This window comes from Heteronotia binoei, chromosome 13, assembly GCF_032191835.1.
Source record: "Heteronotia binoei isolate CCM8104 ecotype False Entrance Well chromosome 13, APGP_CSIRO_Hbin_v1, whole genome shotgun sequence".
Classification (NCBI taxonomy): domain Eukaryota; kingdom Metazoa; phylum Chordata; class Lepidosauria; order Squamata; family Gekkonidae; genus Heteronotia; species Heteronotia binoei.
Genome location: NC_083235.1, coordinates 13,717,120 through 13,738,761, shown reverse-complemented (window position 1 = coordinate 13,738,761; position 21,642 = coordinate 13,717,120). Strand labels below are relative to the sequence as shown.

The following is a 21,642-nucleotide window of genomic DNA, read 5'->3' as shown; positions in this document are numbered from 1 at the left end:
GGGACAGGGCCGTAGCCAAGATTTCATGTTTGGTGAGGCCCACAGCAGGATTTATTGTTTGAGGGGGCCAGGGGGGGCCACCCGGTTTGGTGGCCCTGGGCTCTCACCACTGTAAATTGCTTTTGAGCTCCACAAGCTAACCCCCCCCCCTTCACTTGAGCAGTTACAGCTGCTCTATTCCCCCACCCCTTTCTTATGTGCTCCTCAGAAAGACAGAGACCTCTTGAACTGAAGTTGGGTGCTCGGAATGCCGGCTGCAAGAAGACTCTCCCCCACTCCCCTTTGCTCTGCACGGTGTGTTAGGGAAGGGGAGAGAAAAAGCAAAAAGACCAGCAGCAATGCTACTACTTGTTCAGAGTGGCTGCAAACAAAGGAGACAAATTGTGAGCCCTTCAGTGGAGGGGCCATACAGTTGGAAGGGGGATTTGGAAGGATGGGTCTGGTACCCCCTGGACCTCCCTGTAGCTATGGGCCCGGGTGGGGATGGACTGAAAGCCACCCTGAGCTCGCTTGCAGGATTTAAATCCAGGAATTGAATTGAATTAAATTGAAGAACAGATGGCAGGGGAAGGATCATGTTTTGGAACACTCCTCTGTGCAGAGAGAAAACCGGCAAGGCCAGCACAGCAAGGGGATAGAAGCTTTCCCCATCTCGTACAGGTTTTCTGCTTGAACGGAGGGGCTTGTTTGTAATGCAAAGGAATGTTCAAACCTGGAATCTGTTACCTGGAGATCAGACTGCTGGAGTTCCTTCTATCACTTCACACTTCACACAATGCCATGATGGGCCAACCACATCTGAGGCGGCTGAACGAGGTGGTCCAATGGCCTGCAGCACTTCGAACTGGTGGCGGCGGCTGCAAGCATAGCCAGCTTCAAGAGGGGATTGGATATGGAGCAGAGGTCCATCAGTGGCTATTAGCCACAACGTATTGTTGGAACACTCTATCTGGGGCAGTGATGCTCTGTATTCTTGGTGCTTGGAGGGGGGGCACTGTGGGAGGACTTCTAGAGTCCTGGCCCCACTGATGGACCTCGTGATAGCACCTGGATTTTTTGGCCACTGTGTGACACAGAGTGTTGGACCGAATGGGCCATTGGCCTGATCCAACATGGCTTCTCTTACGTTCTTATGTGACACAGAGTGTTGGACTGGATGGGCCACTGGCCTGATCCAACATGGCTTCTCCTATGTTCTTATGTGACACAGAGTGTTGGGCTGGATGTGCCGTTGGCCTTATCCAACATGGCTTCTCTTACGTTCTTTTGTGACACAGAGTGTTGGACTGGATGGGCCATTGGCCTGATCCAACATGGCTTCTCTTATGTTCTTCTGTGACACAGTGTTGGACTGGATGGGCCATTGGCCTGACCCAACATGGCTTCTCTTATGTTCTTATGAACTGCTGGGGGCGGATTCTGATTTTCAACGTTCTTTTGCATTAAACTCTCTCCCCCCCCCTTCCCCAAACTCTCTGAAAATAGAAAGCCAGTGCAGGAGGAAGAAATGCTCTGCCCCCTTCTCTTGGCTTGCAATGCCGGTTTTCTATTTACAGGGAGTTTTTAAACGTACAGAAGCGAATGTGAATCTGACACCCACCTGTAGACCAATACAGCGCAGTCTATTCTATCAGATTCAGGAGATGTGGTATAGCCGAATCTCAGAAGGTAAGAAGGGTCAGCTCTTGAATGAGACACTACCAATGAAGACTTCGCAGAGGGAGGCAACGGCAAACCGCCTCTGCCTCTCACTTGCCATGAGAACCTCTTGTTGGGGTTGCCATAAATTGGAAGCTACGTAAATAAAGAAATCCCTAAGAGACACCATAAATTTTAAACAAGACAGTGTAATGTAAAGGTCAGTGGTGTTCTGGCAAAACTTGCACATAGAACTTCAAATAGAAAGCATGTGGCAAAAAAACATTAACTGAAGACAGTTCAAAAACAGTCTTTCCAATCAAAAAGGAGTGACAATATTCCAGTATTTAGTTCATGGAACTAAAAGAAGCCCTTCCAAAGACGTCTGTTCTAGATATCAAGACGTTTCATCCATCTTTCTTCAGCTTGGAGGCTTATTTATCACTGGAACCCAATCCTTACAATACATTCACAGGAGACCAACAAGGTTTAGAACATGTTTGTAAGATTTCCAGGTTCTCCATCTTACCACTGGAACCCCATCTTTCAGACATGTTCTGAACTTTGTTGGTCTCCTGTGAATGTATTGTAAAGATTGGATTCCAGTGATAAATAAGCCTCCAAACTGAAGAAAGATGGATGAAACGTCTTGATATCTAGAACAGACGACTTTGGAAGGGCTTCTTTTAGTTCCATAAACTAAATACTGGAATATTGTCACTCCTTTGTGATTGGAAAGACTGCTTTTGAACTGTCTTCTGTTAATGTTTTTTTGCTACATGCTTTCTATTTGAAGTTCTATGTGGAAGTTTTGTCAGAACACCACTGACCTTTACATTACACTGTCTTCTTATTTAAAATTTATGGTGTCTCTTAGCGGTTTTTCTATTTACACCGCTGTACGCTAAGATCCTATAGTTTTGCTATAAATGGGAAACTAAGCAGAGCTAGTACAAGGATGGGAGACCACCAAGGAAGGCTCTGCAGAGGAAGGCCATGGCAGATGACCTCTGCTTCTCACTTGCCTGGAAAGCCCCTTGCTGGGATCTCTATAAGTAGGAAGCTAAGCAGGGTCAGTACTTGGAAGGGAGACCACCAAGGAAGGCTCTGCAGAGGAAGGCAATGGCCAACCATCTCTGCCTCTTGCTTGTCTTGAAAGCCCCCTTGCTGAGATGACCAGAAGTTGGACACTAAGCAGGGTCAGTATATGGAGGGGAGACCACCAAGGAAGGCTCTGTAGAGGAAGGCAATGGCAGATGACTTCTTCCCACTTGCCTGGAAAGCCCCTTGCTAGAGTCTCTATAAGTAGAAATCTAGGCAGGGTCAGTACTTTGAAGGGAGACCACCAAGGAAGACTCTGCAGAGGAAGGCAATGGCCAACCATCTCCGCTTCTCATGTGCCTTGAAAGCCCCTTGCTGGGGTCACCAGAAGTTGGACGCTAAGCGGTGTCGGTACATGGAGGGGAGACCACCAAGAAAGGCTCTGCAGAGGCAGACAATGGCTAACCACCTCTGCTTCTCGCTTGCCTTGTAAACCCTTTGCTGTGGTCACCAGAAGCCACCTGTGAGTGGACAGCACTTGACACCCGCATTCTGTCAGTTCAGACTGCCAGCCTGGGGGGGGTGGGTTTGACATCAGAGGTGGAATTCTAGTGGGAGCTCTTTTGCATATTAGGCCACACCCCCTGTTATAGCCAATCCTCCAAGAGCTCTTTTTTGTAAGCTCTGGGAGGATTAACTACATCAGGGGTGTGTGGCCTAATATGCAAAGGAGCTCCTGCTAGAATTCCTCCCCCTGGTTGACATTATTAACGCAGGGAGGATTAGAAACTGGCCACCTGAAGTGATCATCTCAGCATTTTGCTGCCTCTTTTTGCTGTAGGCGAGGATGCAGAAAACCTTTCTTAATAACTCCCCTCGTTTCCCTTCTCCCCAACCCCCACCACTGTGTGCATTCAGGGGCCACCTCAGCCTTGACGCCAGATCGATCCCTTCCTTCTGCTTGTCTCGTCTCCCACTCGGCAACCTTCACAAGCTGACGCTTTCGGTGAACAAACGGTAGCACAGTCATGTGCCCAGCCACTGCAATAAAGACCTTTTTTTAAAAAAAAGAAAGAAAGATTGCAATATTGTGGTGTGGTTGGTTTTAGCCTTTAGTCATTTCAAGAGCATTTTAAAATGTACTCCAAAAATCTGGCCCCTCTGTGGGTAGCCCAGGCAAGCTCGATTTCGTCAGATCTTGATTTTGTCAGCTAAGCAGGGTCAATTCTGGCAAGTACTTGGATAAGTGGAAAAGGAAAGGTCCAGTCGTTTCCGACTCTGGGGTGACGTTGCTTTCACAAGGTTTTCACAACAGACTTTTTACGGGGTGGTTTGCCCTTGCCTTCCCCGGTCATCTACGCTTTCCCCCCAGCAAGCTGGGTCCTCATTTTACCGACCTCGCAAGGATGGAAGGCTGAGTCAACCTCGAGCCGGCTACCTGAAAACCCAGCTTCCGCCGGGGATCGAGCTCAGGTCACGAGCAGAGCTTAGGACTGCAGTACTGAAGCTTTAACACTCTGCGCCATGGGGCTCTTCTTGGATGAGAGACCTCCTTGGAATACTAGCAGTTTGAAGGGCAGGGGCAGGCTTTGATTCAGCCCCCTCTCTGAATATCCTCCAAGCCCTCCCTAGAGGTCAATCACAAGAGGTTACCATGACTTCCAGGCAATGTTTCCTCTAATTTACGGAGACTTGTGAGCAAAAATTTTACTTTGTGAGCTGCTGGCATTAAAGTTGTGAGCTTCTGCATAAATGAGTGCGCTTTGGGGTCATCCTTCCTGAGCTAAAAGAGCCCCATGGCACGGAGCGGTAAAGCTGCAGTACTGCAGTCAGAGCCCTCTGCTCACGACCTGAGTTCCATCCCGGCGGAAGCTGGTTCAGGTAGCCGGCTCAAAGCTGACTCAGCCTTCCATCCTGCCGAGGTCGGTAAAATGAGGACCCAGCTTGCTGGGGGGGGAGGGGGGAAGCGTAGATGACTGGGGAAGGCAATGGCAAACCACCCTGTAAAAAGTCTGCTGTGAAAATGTTGTGAAAGCAACGTCACCCCAGAGTTGGAAACGACTGGTGCTTGCACTGGGGACTAACTTCACCTTTTTATTTTTTCCTGAGATAAGACAAAAATGTGTGAGCCGGAGGCTAAAAATCTGGGAGCCAGCTCATGCTAACTCAGGTTAGAGGAAACACTGCTTCCAGGTTCTTCTCTGGCAAGTTCTTGGATGGGAGCCCTCCAAAGGAATACCAGCAGACGGGAGGGCAGGGCAGGCTTTATTCAGCCACCAATCTAAATAGTCTCCAGGTCCCCAGTAGGGGTCAGAGGTCACCGTGACTTCCAGGTGCATGGTGCACTCACACACGCACATATGAATACAAAAAATATTCCCCCCCCAAAAAAAATCTGTATCTTCTTCATCACCACCAAACTCCTCCAAGATAGATCATTATAATTCCCATTTTGCAGAAAGCAAATTGCAGTAAGAGGGTGAGGCTTTAGCAGGCTATCAGCAGGTGCGGTGAGATCTGAACCCAGCTCCGCCACATTTGCAAGTCAACGTTCTGTCCCCAAAACGGGCATCTGTTTGCAGGTGTATGTCTGCTTTTGCCCATAACTTCGTACTTAGAGGAGAGTCAATGAGTGGGTATCAGACGCCACACCTCCGTTCCTCTACAACAGGCGACTCTTTCACACATATTGTGTGGCTCTCAAAGCCCCCACCACCCTGTTGGCCAGCTTGAACATATGAACATATGAAGCTGCCTTCTACTGAATCAGATCCTGGGTCCATCAAAGTCAGTAATGTCTACTCAGACTAGCAGCAGCTCTCCAGGGTCTCAAGCTGAGGTTTTTCACGCCTATTTTCCCTGGACCCTTTTTAGTTGGAGATGCCGGGGATTGAAACTGGGACCTTCTGCTTACCAAGCAGATGCTCTACCACTGAGCCATCGTCCTACCCCAGCTTGGAGAAGGCATGGCTCTTTTAGAGCCAGTTTGGTGTAATGGTTAAGTGTGAGGACTCTTATCTGGGAGAACCAGGTTTGATTCCCCCCTCCTCCACTTGCACCTGCTAGCATGGCCTTGGGTCCGCCATAGCTCTGGCAGAGGTTGTCCTTGAAAGGGCAGCTGCTGTGAGAGCCCTCTCCAGCTCCACCCACCTCACAGGGTGTCTGTTGTGGGGGAGGAAGGTAAAGGAGATTGTGAGCCGCTCTGAGACTCTTCGGAGTGGAGGGCGGGATATAAATCCAATATCTTCTTCATCTTCTTCTAAATCCCTTCTCCAAGCCAAGCCAGCCAGCAGCTTGGAAAACATATTTAAAGTTGCTTTATTTCCACCCTTCCCCCCCATCTATTTGTTTTCCTTCCTTCCTTCCTTGAACATCTGACATTCATTCTATGCAGCTCTTACATTAAACAAGTTTGGCCACCCTTGCTCCACGCCCTTAGCACAGTCCCATCCCAAGAATTGACACTTACGAGCAACACCAATCTTGTAAGGCGCAAAAAAGACGACACCGGTGAGGTCGAAACTACGTTAAAATACCTGGTAGGCTTTTAATAATTAATTCATCGACACCAAAACTCTGGCCGCAAGCGTGATCGAACGTGGGGACGAAACAAGCGTGGGAGTGCGCTGAACGAGGGGGAACACAAAGGCGGAGTTGCAGCTCAGACAGAAACAAGCGGAGGGGAGATCTGTAAGGGGGGGAGAGGGAAGAAAGGAGTGATAAAGGGTTTTTTAAGGCTGGAGGAGGATTTGGCATCGAGGGGGTGGTTTGAGCCACGTTCCACCCCCACCTGCCAAAAACCGAGGACGTCAGGAAACTGAAGATGCTGAGGAGGGCGAGTTGGGCGGGTAGAAGGGGCTTTAAGACGCACCTGCGTTTAACTGCATCAGCTTCACATGAACCGGAGCTCTATAAATGGGTGCCAATAAGTAGGGCTTTTTTGTAGCAGGAACTCCTTTGCATGTTAGGCCACACACATCCCCCCCCCCCCGATGTAGCCAATCCCCCAAGAGCTTACAGGACTCTTAATCCAAGGCCTACTGTAAACTCTCAGAGGATTGGCTACATCAGGGGGGTGCGGCCTAATATGCAAAGGAGTTCCTGCTACAAAAAAAAGCCCTGCCAAGAAGTACAGATAGTGGAAGCTCCCAAACACATCAGAACACTGGGACCTGGGGACGCCAGCTCAAGGCAACCTCCCTTTGTCCCTGGCATTTTGGGGTCAAGAAGCAAGACAGAGGCAGGAAGGAACAGTAGGCGTCACTCACAGTCCGTTAACATTCAGCGACTGGGCGTGGGGAGGGGGCAGGCGGTGGAGAAGTGGCACCCCCGGTTTAGACAGAGGCCAATCCCCACTATTCGGGGAGATAGCGAAGCCTCTGAGCTCCCCCCGTCGCCCCCTTCTTCCTCCCGACCCCGTCCGTCCGCTTGACTCGCTGCAGTTGGGGGGGCTGCCCCCCTCCGGCCTCCACACCCAGCCGCTTGACCCTCAGGAGGCTGGGTGGGTCGGGGAGGTCCCCTCCGTCCAAGAGAGCCCGCCGCAAACGCCGGGGGGACGCTGGGAGGCGCTGAGGGGGCAGGTTGGCACCGGACAGGATCTTGCCAATCAGGTACCTGCAAAAGAAGGAGACTGTAGATTTATACCCCGCCCTTCTCTCTGAATCTCAGAGTCTCAGCGCAGCTTACAATCTTTTTCATTTTCTTCCCCTGCACCAGACACCCTGTGAGGTAGGTAGGGCTGAGAGAGCTCTGACAGACGCTGCCCTTTCAAGGAGAGCTCTGCAAGAGCTACAGCTGACCCAAAGCCATTCCAGCAGCTGCCAAGTGGAGGAGTGGGGAATCAAACCCTGTGAGGTAGGTGGGGCTGAGAGAGCTCTCCTAGAAGCTGCCCTTTCAAGGACAACTCTGCGAAAGCTGCGGCTGACCCAAGGCCATGCCAGTAGGTGCAAGTGGAGGAGTGGGGAATCAAACCTGGTTCTGCCAGATAAGAGTCCACACACTTCACCACTACACCAAACTGGTTCTCGGCACAAAAGATCGTACAAAAGATAGTGAAACCAGGGGCTTTGAAATCAACAGAACCATTTGCTGGAGCCAGCAGCTGCAAGTGGAGAAGTGGGGAATCAAACCCGGTTCTCCAGGTAAGAGTCCACGCACTTAACCACCACATCAAACTGGCCCTGGAGATGAGTAAGGATTATGTCACTAACCAGGCACGAGAGCTTTACAAAATATGGCTCTTTCATGCCACAAGTAAATTGTTATTTCATGGCAAGCTGTGAATTTGGTGATGTTCTCTTATTGCAACAATTTGTTATTTTCCCTTAGAGCTGAAAAGCATGAGCAGTAGTCAGGGCTTTTTTGGGCAGAGAAAGCCCAGCAGGAACTCGTTTGAATATCAGGCCACGCCCACGGAACCAAGCCAGCCAGAACTGCGTTCCTGTGCATTCCTGCTCAAAAAAAGCCATGAGATTCTGGAGCAGAACGGTCGTGGAATCAGAGATGTTAGGTAGAAATTTCAGGGCTTTTTTGGTAGCAGGAAATCCTTTGCATATTAGGCCACACAGCCCTGATGTAGCCAATCCTCCTGGAGCTTACAGTAAGCCCTGTAAGAAGAGCCCTGTAAGCTCCAAGAAGATTGGCTACATCGGGGTGTGTGTCCTAATATGCAAAGGAGTTCCTGTTGCAAAAAAAGCCCTGGGTAGAATGCACGAATTCCCGTAGGTTTTGTTTCCTTAAGTTCCTAACAGGTTTTGGCGCATTGGAGCTACTTATCAGGCATTTTCTTTCTTACTGTCCTACAGCACAGTTGACGCGCTTACAAATTTATTCAGCTAGCATAAACCAGCTCTGATAACTGAAGTACCCTCTCCAGAACAGCCCTTCCTCTGCCGTCATAAATCCCAGGAAGAGAACCCTGGCATCACAACCGGCAACTCATCTTCAGCCTTTGCAGATCTGCTATTGCATCAGATCTCCGATTCAGCAGGAGCTCACAGGCGCACAACTTCTGAACCTTTCTGATGCCCCCCCCTCGTCTTCCCCACCTACCTCATCCATTGAATAAGTGTAGCTGCAAAACAATCCCTGGATTAGGAGAGCGGGCAGCCAGCCAGCCCCCAGGGGCTTTGCCACACCCCCAGCAGCTTTCATTAACCCCTTGAGAAGCCCGCACCACCCTTTCTCCACTTCTTATGTGATTTTGGGCAGCGGGTGGCTTGCTGGCCTTTGGACTGGGGGGGGTGTGTGGCCCAGGAGAGCCCCAGGCGAGTGAAACCTGCTTGGGCTGGCTGGATCTCTAGCCAGCCCAAGCAGGCCTCGCTCACCCAGCGCTCTCTTTTCTTGTGTCAGGTTGCTTTTGGCTGGGGGGTATATGCTAATGAGTTATGCTAATGAGCTTCACCACAATTTTTCATAGAATCATAGAGTTGGAAGGGACCTCTAGGGTCATCTACTCCAACCCCCTGCACAATGCAGGAAACTCACAAACACTTCCCCCTAAATTCACAGGATCTTCATTGCTGTCAGAGGGCCAGCTAGCCTCTGTTTCAAAACCTCCAAGGAAGGAGAGCCCACCACCTCCCGAGGAAGCCTGTTCCACTGAGGAATCGCTGTAACGGTCAGGAAGTTCTTCTTAATGTTGAGCCGGAAGCTCTTTTGATTTAATTTCAACCCATTGGTTCTCGTCCTACCTTCCGGGGCCACAGAAAACAATTCCACACCATCCTCTATATGACAGCCCTTCAAGTACTTGAAGATGGTGATCCTATCACCTCTCAGCCGCCTCCTTTCCAGGCTAAACATCCCCATTTTTCTACAAAACAACCCCTGTATAGCATCACCTTTAGCAAGCTGCGGATACACAAATGCACCCTTTCACACGTACACCCTATACCTAAGCTCTCAGCATTTCTTGGAAGACTGCGTACAGTTCTGGTCACTGGACCTCAAAAAAGATATTATAGCACTGGAAAAGGTACAGAAAAGGGCAACTAGAATGATTAAGCGGATGGAACACTTTCCCTAGGAAGAAAGATTAAAGAGGTCAGGTCTCCTTAGCTTGGAGAAAGGATGACTGAGGGCTGATATGACAGAGGTTTACAAAATTATGCATGGGGTAGAGACAAAGAAAGAAGTGCTTTTCTTCCTTTTGCACAGTACAAGAACTCGTGGGCACTCAAGGAAATATATGAGCTTAGAACAGATCAAAGGAAGTCCTTCTTCACCCAAAGAGTAACTAACATGTGGAATTCACTGCTGCGGGATGTGGGGGCGGCTGCAAGCATAGACAGCTTCAAGAGGGGATTGATTATCCTGTCGAACAGAGGTCCCTCAGAGGCTCTTAGCCACAAGGTACAGATGGACCCCTCTGTCTGGGGCAGTGATGCTCTGTATTCTTGGTGCTTGGGGGGCAACAGTGGGAAGGCTTCTAGAGTTCAGGCCCTGCTGGTGGATCACCTGATGGCACCTGGGTTTTCGCCACAGTGCGGCCACAGAGGGTTGCACTGGATGGGCCATTGGCCTGATGCACCATGGCTTCTCTTAAGTCCTTACGACATATGAGCTTTTCGAGGCTCAACTCAGTGACAGTACCTTGCCCGCATGGGCATCAGTAAAAGACCTAGGATTTGGATTCATTTGTAGACGCAGTTTAGTTAAGCCAGGGCTGCCACGTATTCTCATTGGCTCACAACAGCCTTTACGCATGCCAGTGTGACCTGCAGGGGTGGGATTCTAGCAGGAGCGCCTTTGCATATTAGGCCACACCCCCTGATGTCGCCAATCCTCCAAGAGCTTACAAAAAAGAGCCTTGTAAGCTCTTGGAGGATTGGCTACATCAGGGGTGTGTGGCCTAAAATGCAAAGGAGCTCCTACTAGAATTCCACCCCTGGTGACCTGACGTTTCCACTCTACCTTAGCATTTCGGGGTCCACCTCTCCGACAGGCTCTTCTTCCCCGCCCAGCTCTTCTTGGGGTTCAAACCCCCCTTCCGGGGCCCCGTAGCGACTGAGGGATGCTCTCGGTGGAGAGGAGCCACCACCTGCGAGGCTGGTCTCATCGTAGTCGGGGTACAAAGCAGCTCCCTTGGCCTCATCCCAAAGCCTCAACAGGTTGGCCAGATAGACAGACTCCTGTTCCCGGCGATGTCCGTCCTGAAGCAGACGCTGCAAAGCAAGGGCCATGCGCTCATCTGGTTGGAACTGGCTACCGGAGGGCGGTGCCACAGCCCTTTCTAACGCTTGGGCCAAGCGTTCATCTTGTAGTTGGTTGCCAGAAGACGCCAATGCTCTCTCTAAGGCTTGGGCAAGGTGCTCATCCCGCAGCTGTCCACCGGGGGGCGACATGGCTCTCTCCAGCGCTGCCAGCCGAACCAATTCGGGGTAGTACGCTTCATTGGCCAATGCAGTCTCCACCGCCTCATAGGGCGCTCCCTGAAGCTCACGTCGAACCCGTCGGGGACCCACAGATAAACTGTGGGGTTGACCTCCATGAGAGCTTCCCGCAGTGGAGAAAGGCTGCAAGAAACAAGAGAGAGGATGGAAAAGGCGTGAATGGAAACATCAGGAATCGGGCTGGTCAAATAAAGGGAAGGGCTACCCCACTATCCTTCCGGGCACCCTAATTGCTGTGGTGGAGCCCCTGAGTCGACATGATACAGGAGAAAAACAAACAAACCTTGATACAAATACTGATGTGTTGTTACCAGAATGTTAAAAGGTCACTTACAGAGCATTCCCAAACAGGTCTGCATGGAATTCCTTCTCAGCCTATCAAAAGAGAGTTTTTGCTTAAAATTAGGAAGAACGTCCTGACAGAGTGGTTCATCAGTGGAACAGGCTTCCTCGGGAGGTGGTGGGCTCTCATAAGAACATAAGAGAAGCCATGTTAGATCAGGCCAATGGCCCATCCAGTCCAACACTCTGTCTCACACAGTGGCCAAAAAAAATTATATATATATATACACACACACACACACACACACACACACTGTGGCTAATAGCCACTGATGGACCTCTGCTCCATATTTTTATCCAATCCTCTCTTGAAGGTGGCCATGCTTGTGGCCGCCACCACCTCCTGTGGCAGTGAATTCCACATGTTCATCACCCTTTGGGTGAAGAAGGACTTCCTTCTATCCGTTTTAACCTGTATGCTCAGCAATTTCATTGAATGCCCACGAGTTCTTGTATTGTGAGAAAGGGAGAAAAGTACTTCTTTCTCTACTTTCTCCATCCCGTGCATTATCTTGTAAACCTCTATCATGTCCCCCCGCAGTCGACGTTTCTCCAAGCTAAAGAGTCCCTTCTTTGGAGGTTTTCAAACAGAGGCTAGATGGCCATCTGACAGCAATGCGGATCCTGTGAACTTAGACAGAACTTAGGCTTTTGGTTGGGGCAGCGGATGTCCTTATTTCCATCTGCTTGGCCTCCCCTGCCTGTCGTGATGGTATCTTATCTGATCCTAATCTATTATTCCATCTCTGGGCCTACTGCTGTACAGATATATAGAATGAGCCCAATGGAAACCGCCCACCTGTGACATATATGCTATTTGTTTTATTGTATTTTATGGTTTTACCTTGTGGTTTTTTAAATTGTTTTAACTTTTGTTGCTATCCGCCCTGAGCCCGCTTGCGGAATACAAATTAACAATTTTTTTAAAATAAAAAAAAATTGTGAGAGGGAGGACAAGAAGGGTTGCATCAGTGACCACCACACTTTGGAGTCAGGCAACAATTTTTCTCCAGACCAGTTTAGCCAGGGATCCTGGAGGCTTTTTGCCATCTTCTGGGCTTTGTGCAGGGGTCACTCTGTGTGTGTGTGGAGGTATTTGTGAATTTCCTGCACTGAGTAGGGGGTTGGATTAGATGACCCTGGAGGTCCCTTCCAACTCTGTGATTCTATGCAATGGGGCTCTCTCCCATGAAAATGTTCCTAAGATTGCATTATTAATCATCCCCTTGAAACCAGAGACATCTAAATGAACTTCACTTTGGCTGCCTTCCACCCAAAAAATTCCTGGTCAATCCCCCAGAACAGTACGACGTAGAACAGGGGGTGACCAAACTATGGTTTGGGAGCTACATGTGGCTCTTTCACATACATCGTGTGGCTCTCAAAGCCCCCACCGCTGCATCAGCTGGTTTGGAGAAGGCATTTGTCTCTTTAAATCACTGCTGGCTTGGCTTGGGGAATGCATTTAAAGTTAAAATTGCTTTCTTTCCACCTCTCCCTTCCTTCTCCATCTCCTCTTCTCTTTCTTTCTTTCTTTCTTTCTTTCTTTCTTTCTTTCTTTCTTTCTTTCTTTCTTTCTTTCTTTCTTTCTCTGTCTCTCTTTCTTTCTCTCTCTCTTTCTCTCTTTCTCTCTCTCTCTCCCTCCCCCCCTCCCTCCTCCCAAACATCTAATGTTCATGTCTTGTGGCTCTGACATTTATTCCAAGTTTGACCATCCCTGATGTAGAACAAAGTAAATTTACTTTGCACTGAATAAAAAATAGACTGTGTGGTTTGCCTCATACCTCTTGGAATATTAGGTCTGACTCTAGAGGCTTAATTTAATAAAATGTACGCTGAAAATCCAAAGAGACCTGGAATATCTCTGGGCTCCTCCCCACCAATCTGTCCTCAGCCAAAGCCCTTCCCTCCGAATACAGAAGTAAGACCTGTTCCAGATTTTTCTCCTCAGCTTCAGTCTTGATATCCCTTCAATCAGTATACAGGAGAGTAGCAATCTACAGCTGGGGTGTCAAACATGCGGCCCAAGGGCCGGATTAGGCCCCCGGAGGGCTCCTATCAGGCCCCCAAGCAACTGGCTGTCATCTGTTTCCTTCTCCCTCTCTCTTGCTTCCTTCTGCATTATGCGTAACCGCTTGCTTTGCAAGACTTTCTCAACCACACAGCAGCTACGGAGCAAAAGCTCTATTTTCTCCATTGGCTGAGGGTCCTCCTTGCTTTGCCAGGTTCTCTCAATCACACAGCAGAGCTACTGAGCTAAGCCTCTCTTCCTTCTACTGGTTAAGATGCCTCCCCCTCTTGGTCCCCTGGAGAAAGAAGGAAAGAGCCAGAGCTTCCTTTGCCCAGTTCCCTGGATACCATGGAAGAAATACAAAGAAAGCACCTTTACATGCTAATGTTTTATGGGTTTTTTAAAAAAAATCTGTAATTGTGTTTGTCTGAATCCTTTAAAAGTGTATATCTCTGCTACCGAATCTTAAATAAGTACACACATGGCCCAGTCCAACGAGGTCTCATTTATGTCAGATCTGGCTCTCATAACAAATGAGTCTGACCCCCCTGGTCTTCAGTATCAAGGAAAAGCAGATGTACGTTGGGCAGCCCTGTGGGTTACAGTGGTATTCGTAGCAGATATCCATAGAAACATTTTTTGTAGCAGGAACTCCTTTGCATAGTAGGCCACTCCTCCTTGATGTAGCCAATCCTCCAAGAGTGTACAGGGCTCTTCGTAGAGGGCCTACTGTAAGCTCTTGGAGGATTGGCTACATCAGGGGGAAGTGGCCTAATATGCAAAGACGTTCCTGTTACCAAAAAGAGATCTATATACACACAAACCATGCAAGGAAACTCGGTTCTAAATTCTGGCCTACCAGCTCAATCGATCACCGACCTAATTGACGATAGAGACTCCCAACAATCCATTACTGTAAATCATCTGTCCGATTGTCGGAGCGTTATTAATTATTATTATTATTACTGTCGTTATTGCGCATTCCCAGGCTCATTTCGTAGAAAAAGAAGTGCCAGAGCACATTGGATTCTCTTATGTTCATATTACAAGCATTGCCAGCTTCAAGAGGGGATTGGATCAACATATGGAGCAGAGGTCCATCAGTGGCTATTAGCCACAGCGTATTGTTGGAACTCTCTGTCTGGGGCAAGTGATGCTCTGTATTCTGGGTGCTTGGGAGGGGCAACAGTGGGAGGGCTTCTAGTGTCCTGGCCCCACTGATGGACCTCCTGATGGTACCTGGGGTTTTTTTCCTACTGTGTGTACAGAGTGTTGGACTGGATGAGCCACTGGCCTGATCCAACATGGCTTCTCTTTTGTTCTTATTGGTACAACTCATTTGCATATGCTATACACCCCTGACATCACCGGAAGGTGTACTCAATTATATCAGCTCAGCATCTAACCTAAAATGCTTCTTGAATTAGGATTTTCATCATAAAACCTGACTCCCATCATACTTTTAAAATGACTTTCTCCTATGTTGCCACAGTGCCATGAAGGAGATTTCCATCTGTCGGCTTTATATGTTTTGGTTATTTTCCCATGTTTTTGTGGGGGGAAAATATTAAAAAGTTTGTCAACTCATAAAGTTCAGCAAAATTCTCACAGGGGGTTTGAACAATGGAGCCCAGAAGCAAGTATTTGGGGAGGGAGGGGGTTTTAAGAAAGAAAGAGAACAATAAAATTAAGAGTTTCCAGAGCTCCACTCCTGTGAGCTCCTGGCCAAAACGAGGCCTGAACTTTCCACATATCGTTGGGGGCAAAATGAAGTCATGAGCAGTGTTTTCTCTAAGCTGGGTTAGTGTGAGCTGGCTCAGTTTTTTAGCCTCTGGCTCACACATTTTTGTCTTACCTCAGGAAAAATGGCCCCAGAACAAACGCATTTATGCTGAAGTTCACAACTTTAATGCCAGTAACTCACAAAGTAGAAATTTTTCTCACAAGACCACAGCTTAGAGGGAACATTGGTCATGAGATGCTCTGATGTGGGGGCCAAAAACAAAAAGAGGAATCACATGAACAATAGGCAAACCAAAAACCTCTGGAGGTAAACGCGATCCAAATTACTAGGCTGTAATGTTCATATTGTATATCAAAGTCTTTAATAAACTAGATGTCTCACAGAATAGTTTCACACAGGTATGGTTCACAGTAGAACAAATATATCTTCAAATCCCAAAAAATTGTAGATTGTGACAGGATTGTTAACGTGTACTTCCTGTTTCCTATATATATATATATCCATTTCCTCAAGCTTGGGATTTACTAAGAAACCCAGAAATTAATCTGCTACTCAATTTTGTTTCATTTCCATTGTACCCAAAGGTCTCCACAACAATTCTATAACCGGCAGAAAAAGCTCAGTCAGGCTTACTGTGAACCATACCTGTGTGAAACATTTCTTTGAGACATCTAGTTTATTAAAGACTTTGATATACAATATGGACATTACAGCCTAGCAATCTGGATCACGTTTACCTTCAGAGGTTTTCGGTTTGCCTGATGTGGGGGCCAGCAGGCAAGCCTCTGCTCTCCCCTGGGGTTTCTGGGTAGGCCGATCTAAGCTGCCCCACGATTCAGAGGTAGAAATGTCCAGGGGTCATTTTGTAGAAAAACAGGTGGCGGAGCTCATTAGCATATGCCCCCCCCAGCCAAAAGCAACCTGATACAAGTTAGGAGAGCCCTGGGTGAGTGAGGCCTGCTTGGTCTGGCTAAAGGGAGGCCTGCTTGGTCCTGGCCCCTCCCTCCCAGTCCAAAGGCCAGCAAGCCACCTGCTGCCCAAAATCACATAAGAAGTGGAGAAAGGGTGTTGCTGGCTTCTCCGGGGGTTAATGAGGCTGCTGGGGGTGTGGCAAAGCCCCTGGTGGCTGGCTGGCTGCCCGCTTTCCTAATCCAGGGATTGTTATGCAGCTGCACCTGCTATTCAATGGACAAGGTAGGTGGGGAGGAAGAGGGGGAACCCTCAGAAAGTTTCAGGAGCTGTGCTCCTGCTGAATCCGAGGCCTGGAAATGCCCCCTCTGGAAATGGGGAAGGATTCCCGGGGTAGGAAATCCTGAGCCAGGCATCTCTGCAGCGGGATACAGAAAAGGGCGAGGATGCCGAAGCGGCTCTGCAGTCTGCCTGCAGGGTTAGTCACAGCCTTGAGGAGGAGGAGGAAAGGGAAGCTTGGTCCCCGGGAGAGTTGCTGATGCTGTGAAGCAGGAGCCTCTCAGAGCTTAGAGGAGATGTTTATTTCTGTCCTTTATCTCCTCCCGCCCCATATCCGTTCCACAATAGGCAAACGCCTCTTGGTTTCTGGTTTTGCATTCACTGTGCCGTACGATTTCCTCAAGCTGATACAAGTAAGGAGAGCCCTGGGCGAGCGAGACCTGCTTGGTCTGAGATCCAGCCAGCCCAAGCAGGCCTCGCTTGCCTGGGGCTCTCCTGAGCCACCCCCCCTCCCAGTCAAAAAGCCAGCAAGCTGCTCCCGCTTCATCGGCAGCAGCTTCAAGATGGATTAAAGCAGGGGTGTTGAACTCATTTGTTATGAGGGCCGGATCTGATATAAATGAGGCCTTGTTGGGCCGGGCCATGTCAGGCCAGGCCATGTGTATATCTATTTAAGATTAGATAGCAGAGATAAAAACTTTATAAAGGACAGAAAAACACAATTTTTAAAAAACACTTAAAACATGTTGGTCTTAAAGGTGCTTGCTTTGTATTTCTCCAATGGGATCTAGGGAACTGGGCAAAGGAAGCTCTGGCTCTTTCCTTCCCTCCCCAGGAGAGGGAGGAGCCTCAGGTAATAGAAGGAAGAGAGACTAAGCTCAGTAGCTCTGCTGTGCGATTGAGAGAGCCTGGCAAAGCAAGCTGCGATGCAGAAGGAAGCAAGAGATAGGGAGAAGGAAGTAGATGACAGCCAGTTGCTCGAGGGCCTGATAAGAGCCCTCTGGGGGCCTGATTTGGCCCCCGGGGCGCATGTTTGACACCCCTGGACTAAAGGAAATACTTTGGTCACCATATGAGAATGGAGCACTCACTGGAAAAGATCCTGATGCTGGGAAAGATTGAAGGTAAAAGAAGAAGGCGACGGCAAAGGGTGAGATGATTAGACAGTGTTACCGATGCAATGAATGTGAATTTGAGTGAACTAAGAAGGGCAGTGGAAGATAGAAAGGCCTGGTGTGATGTGGTCCATGGAGTCGCAAAGAGTCAGACTTGACTGTGCGACTGAGCAACAACAAAAAGAAATACTACTTTACACAGAGAGTGATTAAAGGAGGAGGAGGAGTTAATACCCTGCCCTTCACTCAGAGAGCAGCTTACAATCTCCTTCCCTTCCTCTCCCCACAACAGACAACCTGTGAGAGAGGTGGGGCTGAGAGAGCTCTGAGAGAACTTGTGACTGATCCAAGGTCACCCAGCTGGCTGCACATGGAGGAGGAGTGTTGGAATCAAACCTGGTTCTTCAGATTAGAGTCTGCCACCCTTCACCACCACACCAAACTGCAATTGGCTGCCAGAGGATGTAGCGACAGGCATAGACAGCTTTAAAAGTGGATTAGGTAGATTCATGGAGGAGAAGTCTATCAATGGCTACTGGCCATGGGGACTAAGGGGGAACCTCCACAGTCAGAGGAACTAATCCTCTGAATCCCAGAGCCAGGAGGCAACATCAGGGGAAGGCCTGGGCCTCTGTGCCCTGTTTTTGGCCCTCCAGAGGAACTGATTGGCCACTGTGGGAGACAGGATGCTGGACTAGATGAACCACTGGTCTGGTCCAGCAGGGCTCTTCTGATGTTCTAATGAAGGCCTCAGCCTCTCTGCCCTGTTGTTGGCCCTCCAGAGGAACTGATTGGCCACTGTGGGAGACAGGATGCTGGACTAGATGGACCACTGGTCTGATCCAGCAGGGCTCTTCTGATGTTCTCATGAAGGCCTCAGCCTCTCTGCCCTGTTGTTGGCTCTCCTGAGGAACTGGTTGACCACAGTGTGAGGCAGGATGCTGGACTAGATGGACCACTGGTCTGATCCCACAGGGCTCTGCTGATGTTCTTATGATCAATTGTCTTCTGGAAGTCCCTATGGGTCATAAGAGTTGGCAAGCACACCTCTTACAAAAAGGGGCACATATTTTGACCTTTGTCACCTCATCCACATCCACTCGAGACACACTATCTTTTCATAAAAGTGGGCATCGCACCTGTTTGATGGGCATACACCCCCCACACACACCTGTGAGAAGAAACACTGAGCACTTTTCTTGCAGAACTTACCCAGGATGCATCACAAACTCACCCCCCCCCCCCGGCTGCTTGTCTTCTCAATGATCCCAGATGTCCCCTTGGCAATTTGGTGTAATGGTTAAGTGTGCAGACTCTTATCTAGGAGAACCGGGTTTGATTCCCCACTCCTCCACTTGCAGCTGCTGGAATGGCCTTGGGTCAGCCATAGCTCTCACAGAGATGTCCTTGAAAGGGCAACTTCTGGGAGAGCTCTCTCAGCCCCACGCACCTCACAGGGTGTCTGTTGTGGGGGAGGAAGATAAAGGAGATTGTGAGCTGCTCTGAGACTTCAAGATTCAGAGTCTAGAGCAAGGTATAAATCTAATATCTTCTTTACACAGACGCCTGACGTTACTTATAATTCCCTTGCCTATCTATACACACTCACGCTGCCTAGTGTGGTGCGTGTTGCATGTTTTAAGCACAAGCCGTGAAATTCTGCACTAGCATATGCACAACTCCTCGTAAGGCAGCTTCCCTGCCCTGCACGACTACCCACCACACAAAACCTGTGACACGATTTTTCAGCAGGAACGCAAAGGAGTCACACGTCACAAGCACCTGCTTCCCTCTCCATCGAAGCTACACACACACGCAAGGCAGTTCTGGAGAGGTGGGAGAGAAAAACACACACACACACAAACATGACTCACTGCCTCCTGATTTCTCACAACACACACAGAGAGACACACACAGGGAGGGACGAACATCCTCAGATTTTGAGGGCAATTTGTCATTTCTGGATCTGCACAGTCTTATACAACACAGTGCCTGTCTCTTGATCTCGCACACACCGCCCTTCCCTAGAAAAAAGCACAAAAATTGCTTTCCTCCGTACACAAACTCCAGGGCTCCATAATCACATTCATCCTGGGGAGACAGAAAGGGGAAGAAAGGCCCATCTCTCCTGCTTTCTCTCCCTCGCCACACCACACCCCCAAACCAAGCCACATTCGTCCCCCTCCCCCCCCCCCCCGCCTCAGCCTCCACACAAATCAAATCGATGCAGTTCAGGCCAAGGTTCGCTAGAGGCAGGCAAAGAAATGTCTTGCAGAAAGAAAGGCGACCGTCATTATTTCTGCAGCACAGAATGAGGTCGTGTAGTGTTGCCAGGTCTGTGTTGGAAAACACCTGGAGACTTTGGGGGGGTGCAGAAGAGTGGGTCACGGGGAGGAGCCTCAGCATGATACAATGCCACAGAGTCCACCCTCCAAAGCAGTCGTTTTCTCCAGCGGAGCTGATCTCCGTCAGCTGGAAATCAGTTGTAATAGTGGGAGATCTCCAGGCCCCACCTGGGGGTTGGAAACCCTAGGCAGCTCCTGCTTGTCTGGAAGTAGGGTTGCCAACCCTGCGTTGGGAAATACCTGGAGACTTTGGGAGTGGATCCAGGAGAGGGTGGGTTATAGGCGCAGGGCCCTTTTGGTAGAAAAAGCATCAGAAGGAACTCATTTGCATTTTAGGCCACACCCCCTGACATCACCATCGTTCCACACAGGGGGGTTTAAAAAAGAAAAGGCCCAGCAGGAGTTCATTTGCATATTAGGCCACACCCCCTGGTGGCAAGCCTGCCGGAATTGCGTTCCTGCTCAGAAAAAGCTCTGGTTACAGGGAGGGGCCTCAGCCTGCTTCAATGCCCTAGAGCCCGCCCTCCAAAGCAGCCGTTTTCTCCGGAGGGGCTGATCTCTGCCAGCGAGAGATCAGCTGTAAAACCTGGAGATCTCCAGGCCCCACCTGGAGGCTGGCATCCTCACGAGATCAGCAAATTCATGCCCAGAGCCTAGATGGCCACTGGGGGAGTGGCACCAGAATACCCGCCTGCTAGAGTTGCCAAGTCCAATTCAAGAAATATCTGGGGACTTTGGGGGTGGAGCCAGGAGACTTTGGGGGTGGAGCCAGGAGCAAAGGTGTGACAAGCAGGATTGAACTCCAACGGGAATTCTGGCCATCACATTTCAAGGGACCCCACACCTTTTCAATGCCTTCCCTCCATTGGAAATAATGAAAGATAGGGGCACCTTCTCAGGGGGCTCACAGAATTGGACCCCCTGGTCCAATCCTTTAGAAAATTGGAGGGTATTTTGAGAAGAGGCATCGGATGCTATGCATAAAATTTGGTGCCTCTACCCCAAAAACAGCCCCCCCTCCCGAGCCCCAGATACCCACAGATCAATTCTCCATTATACCCTATGGGAATCGGTCTCCATGGGGAATAATGGAGTGCCCAGCAGACATTTCCCTCCACCACCTCACCACCACCACCCCCGCCTCGTCTGCCTACCTTGGCGGCTCCGAGGCCCGAGAGCAGCGCGAGCAGCAGCGCCGGGCCCATCGCTCCCTCGGTCGGACGGCGGGAAGCAGAGGCTGCCCAGGCGGCGGCGGCGGCGACAGCAAGCGAGCGACGGAGCCGAGCCCGACTACTGCGCCAGACAAGCGGCCGAGAGCGCAGCCACAACGCTCCACCCCTCCGCCGCCGCCTTGGCTCCGCCCGCCCGCCTTTGGGTCAAGGACGGTGCAGGAGGGGACGAGACCACCCCCCGAATCCGAGGGGAGCATCGCGGGAGGACCAAAAAGGGCAGGCAAAGGGGATGTCTCCCCCATGCCCGGCCAGCTCTTGGGGGGAGGGAAAGGAAAGACAGCGCATCATTCCTGGATTGTTCTTTGGGAAGAGGGAAAGGGTGCCTTTGGGCATGGGCAGAGTGCATCCCTCTCACCTCTGACCAGTTTTCCTGGGGAAAGGGAGAGGGTGCCTCTAGGCACGGGCAGAGTGCATCCCTCTCACCCCTGACCAGTTTTCTGGGGAGAAGAAGAGGGTGCCTCTGGGCACGGGCAGAGTGCATCCCTCTCACCCCTGACCAGTTTTCTGGGGAGAAGAGGGTGCCTCTGGGCACGGGCAGAGTGCATCCCTCTCACCCCTGACCAGTTTTCTGGGGAGAGGGAGAGGATGCCTCT

The 21,642-nt window shown here is 49.9% G+C and overlaps 1 protein-coding gene across 1 annotated transcript; it reads right to left on the bottom strand.

Annotated features, from left to right (window-relative positions):
- Positions 1 to 7,005: 7,005 nt before the first annotated feature.
- On the bottom strand, positions 7,006 to 21,129 carry PCSK1N (proprotein convertase subtilisin/kexin type 1 inhibitor). Its single transcript, XM_060252430.1, has 3 exons — positions 20,972 to 21,129; positions 10,594 to 11,195; positions 7,006 to 7,293 (listed from the first exon to the last, which is right to left on the bottom strand). The coding sequence occupies exons 1-3, from the start codon at positions 21,020 to 21,022 to the stop codon at positions 7,035 to 7,037; spliced, it is 912 nt and encodes a 303-aa protein (XP_060108413.1). The 5' UTR covers positions 21,023 to 21,129; the 3' UTR covers positions 7,006 to 7,034.
- Between the last annotated feature and the right edge of the window lie 513 nt (positions 21,130 to 21,642).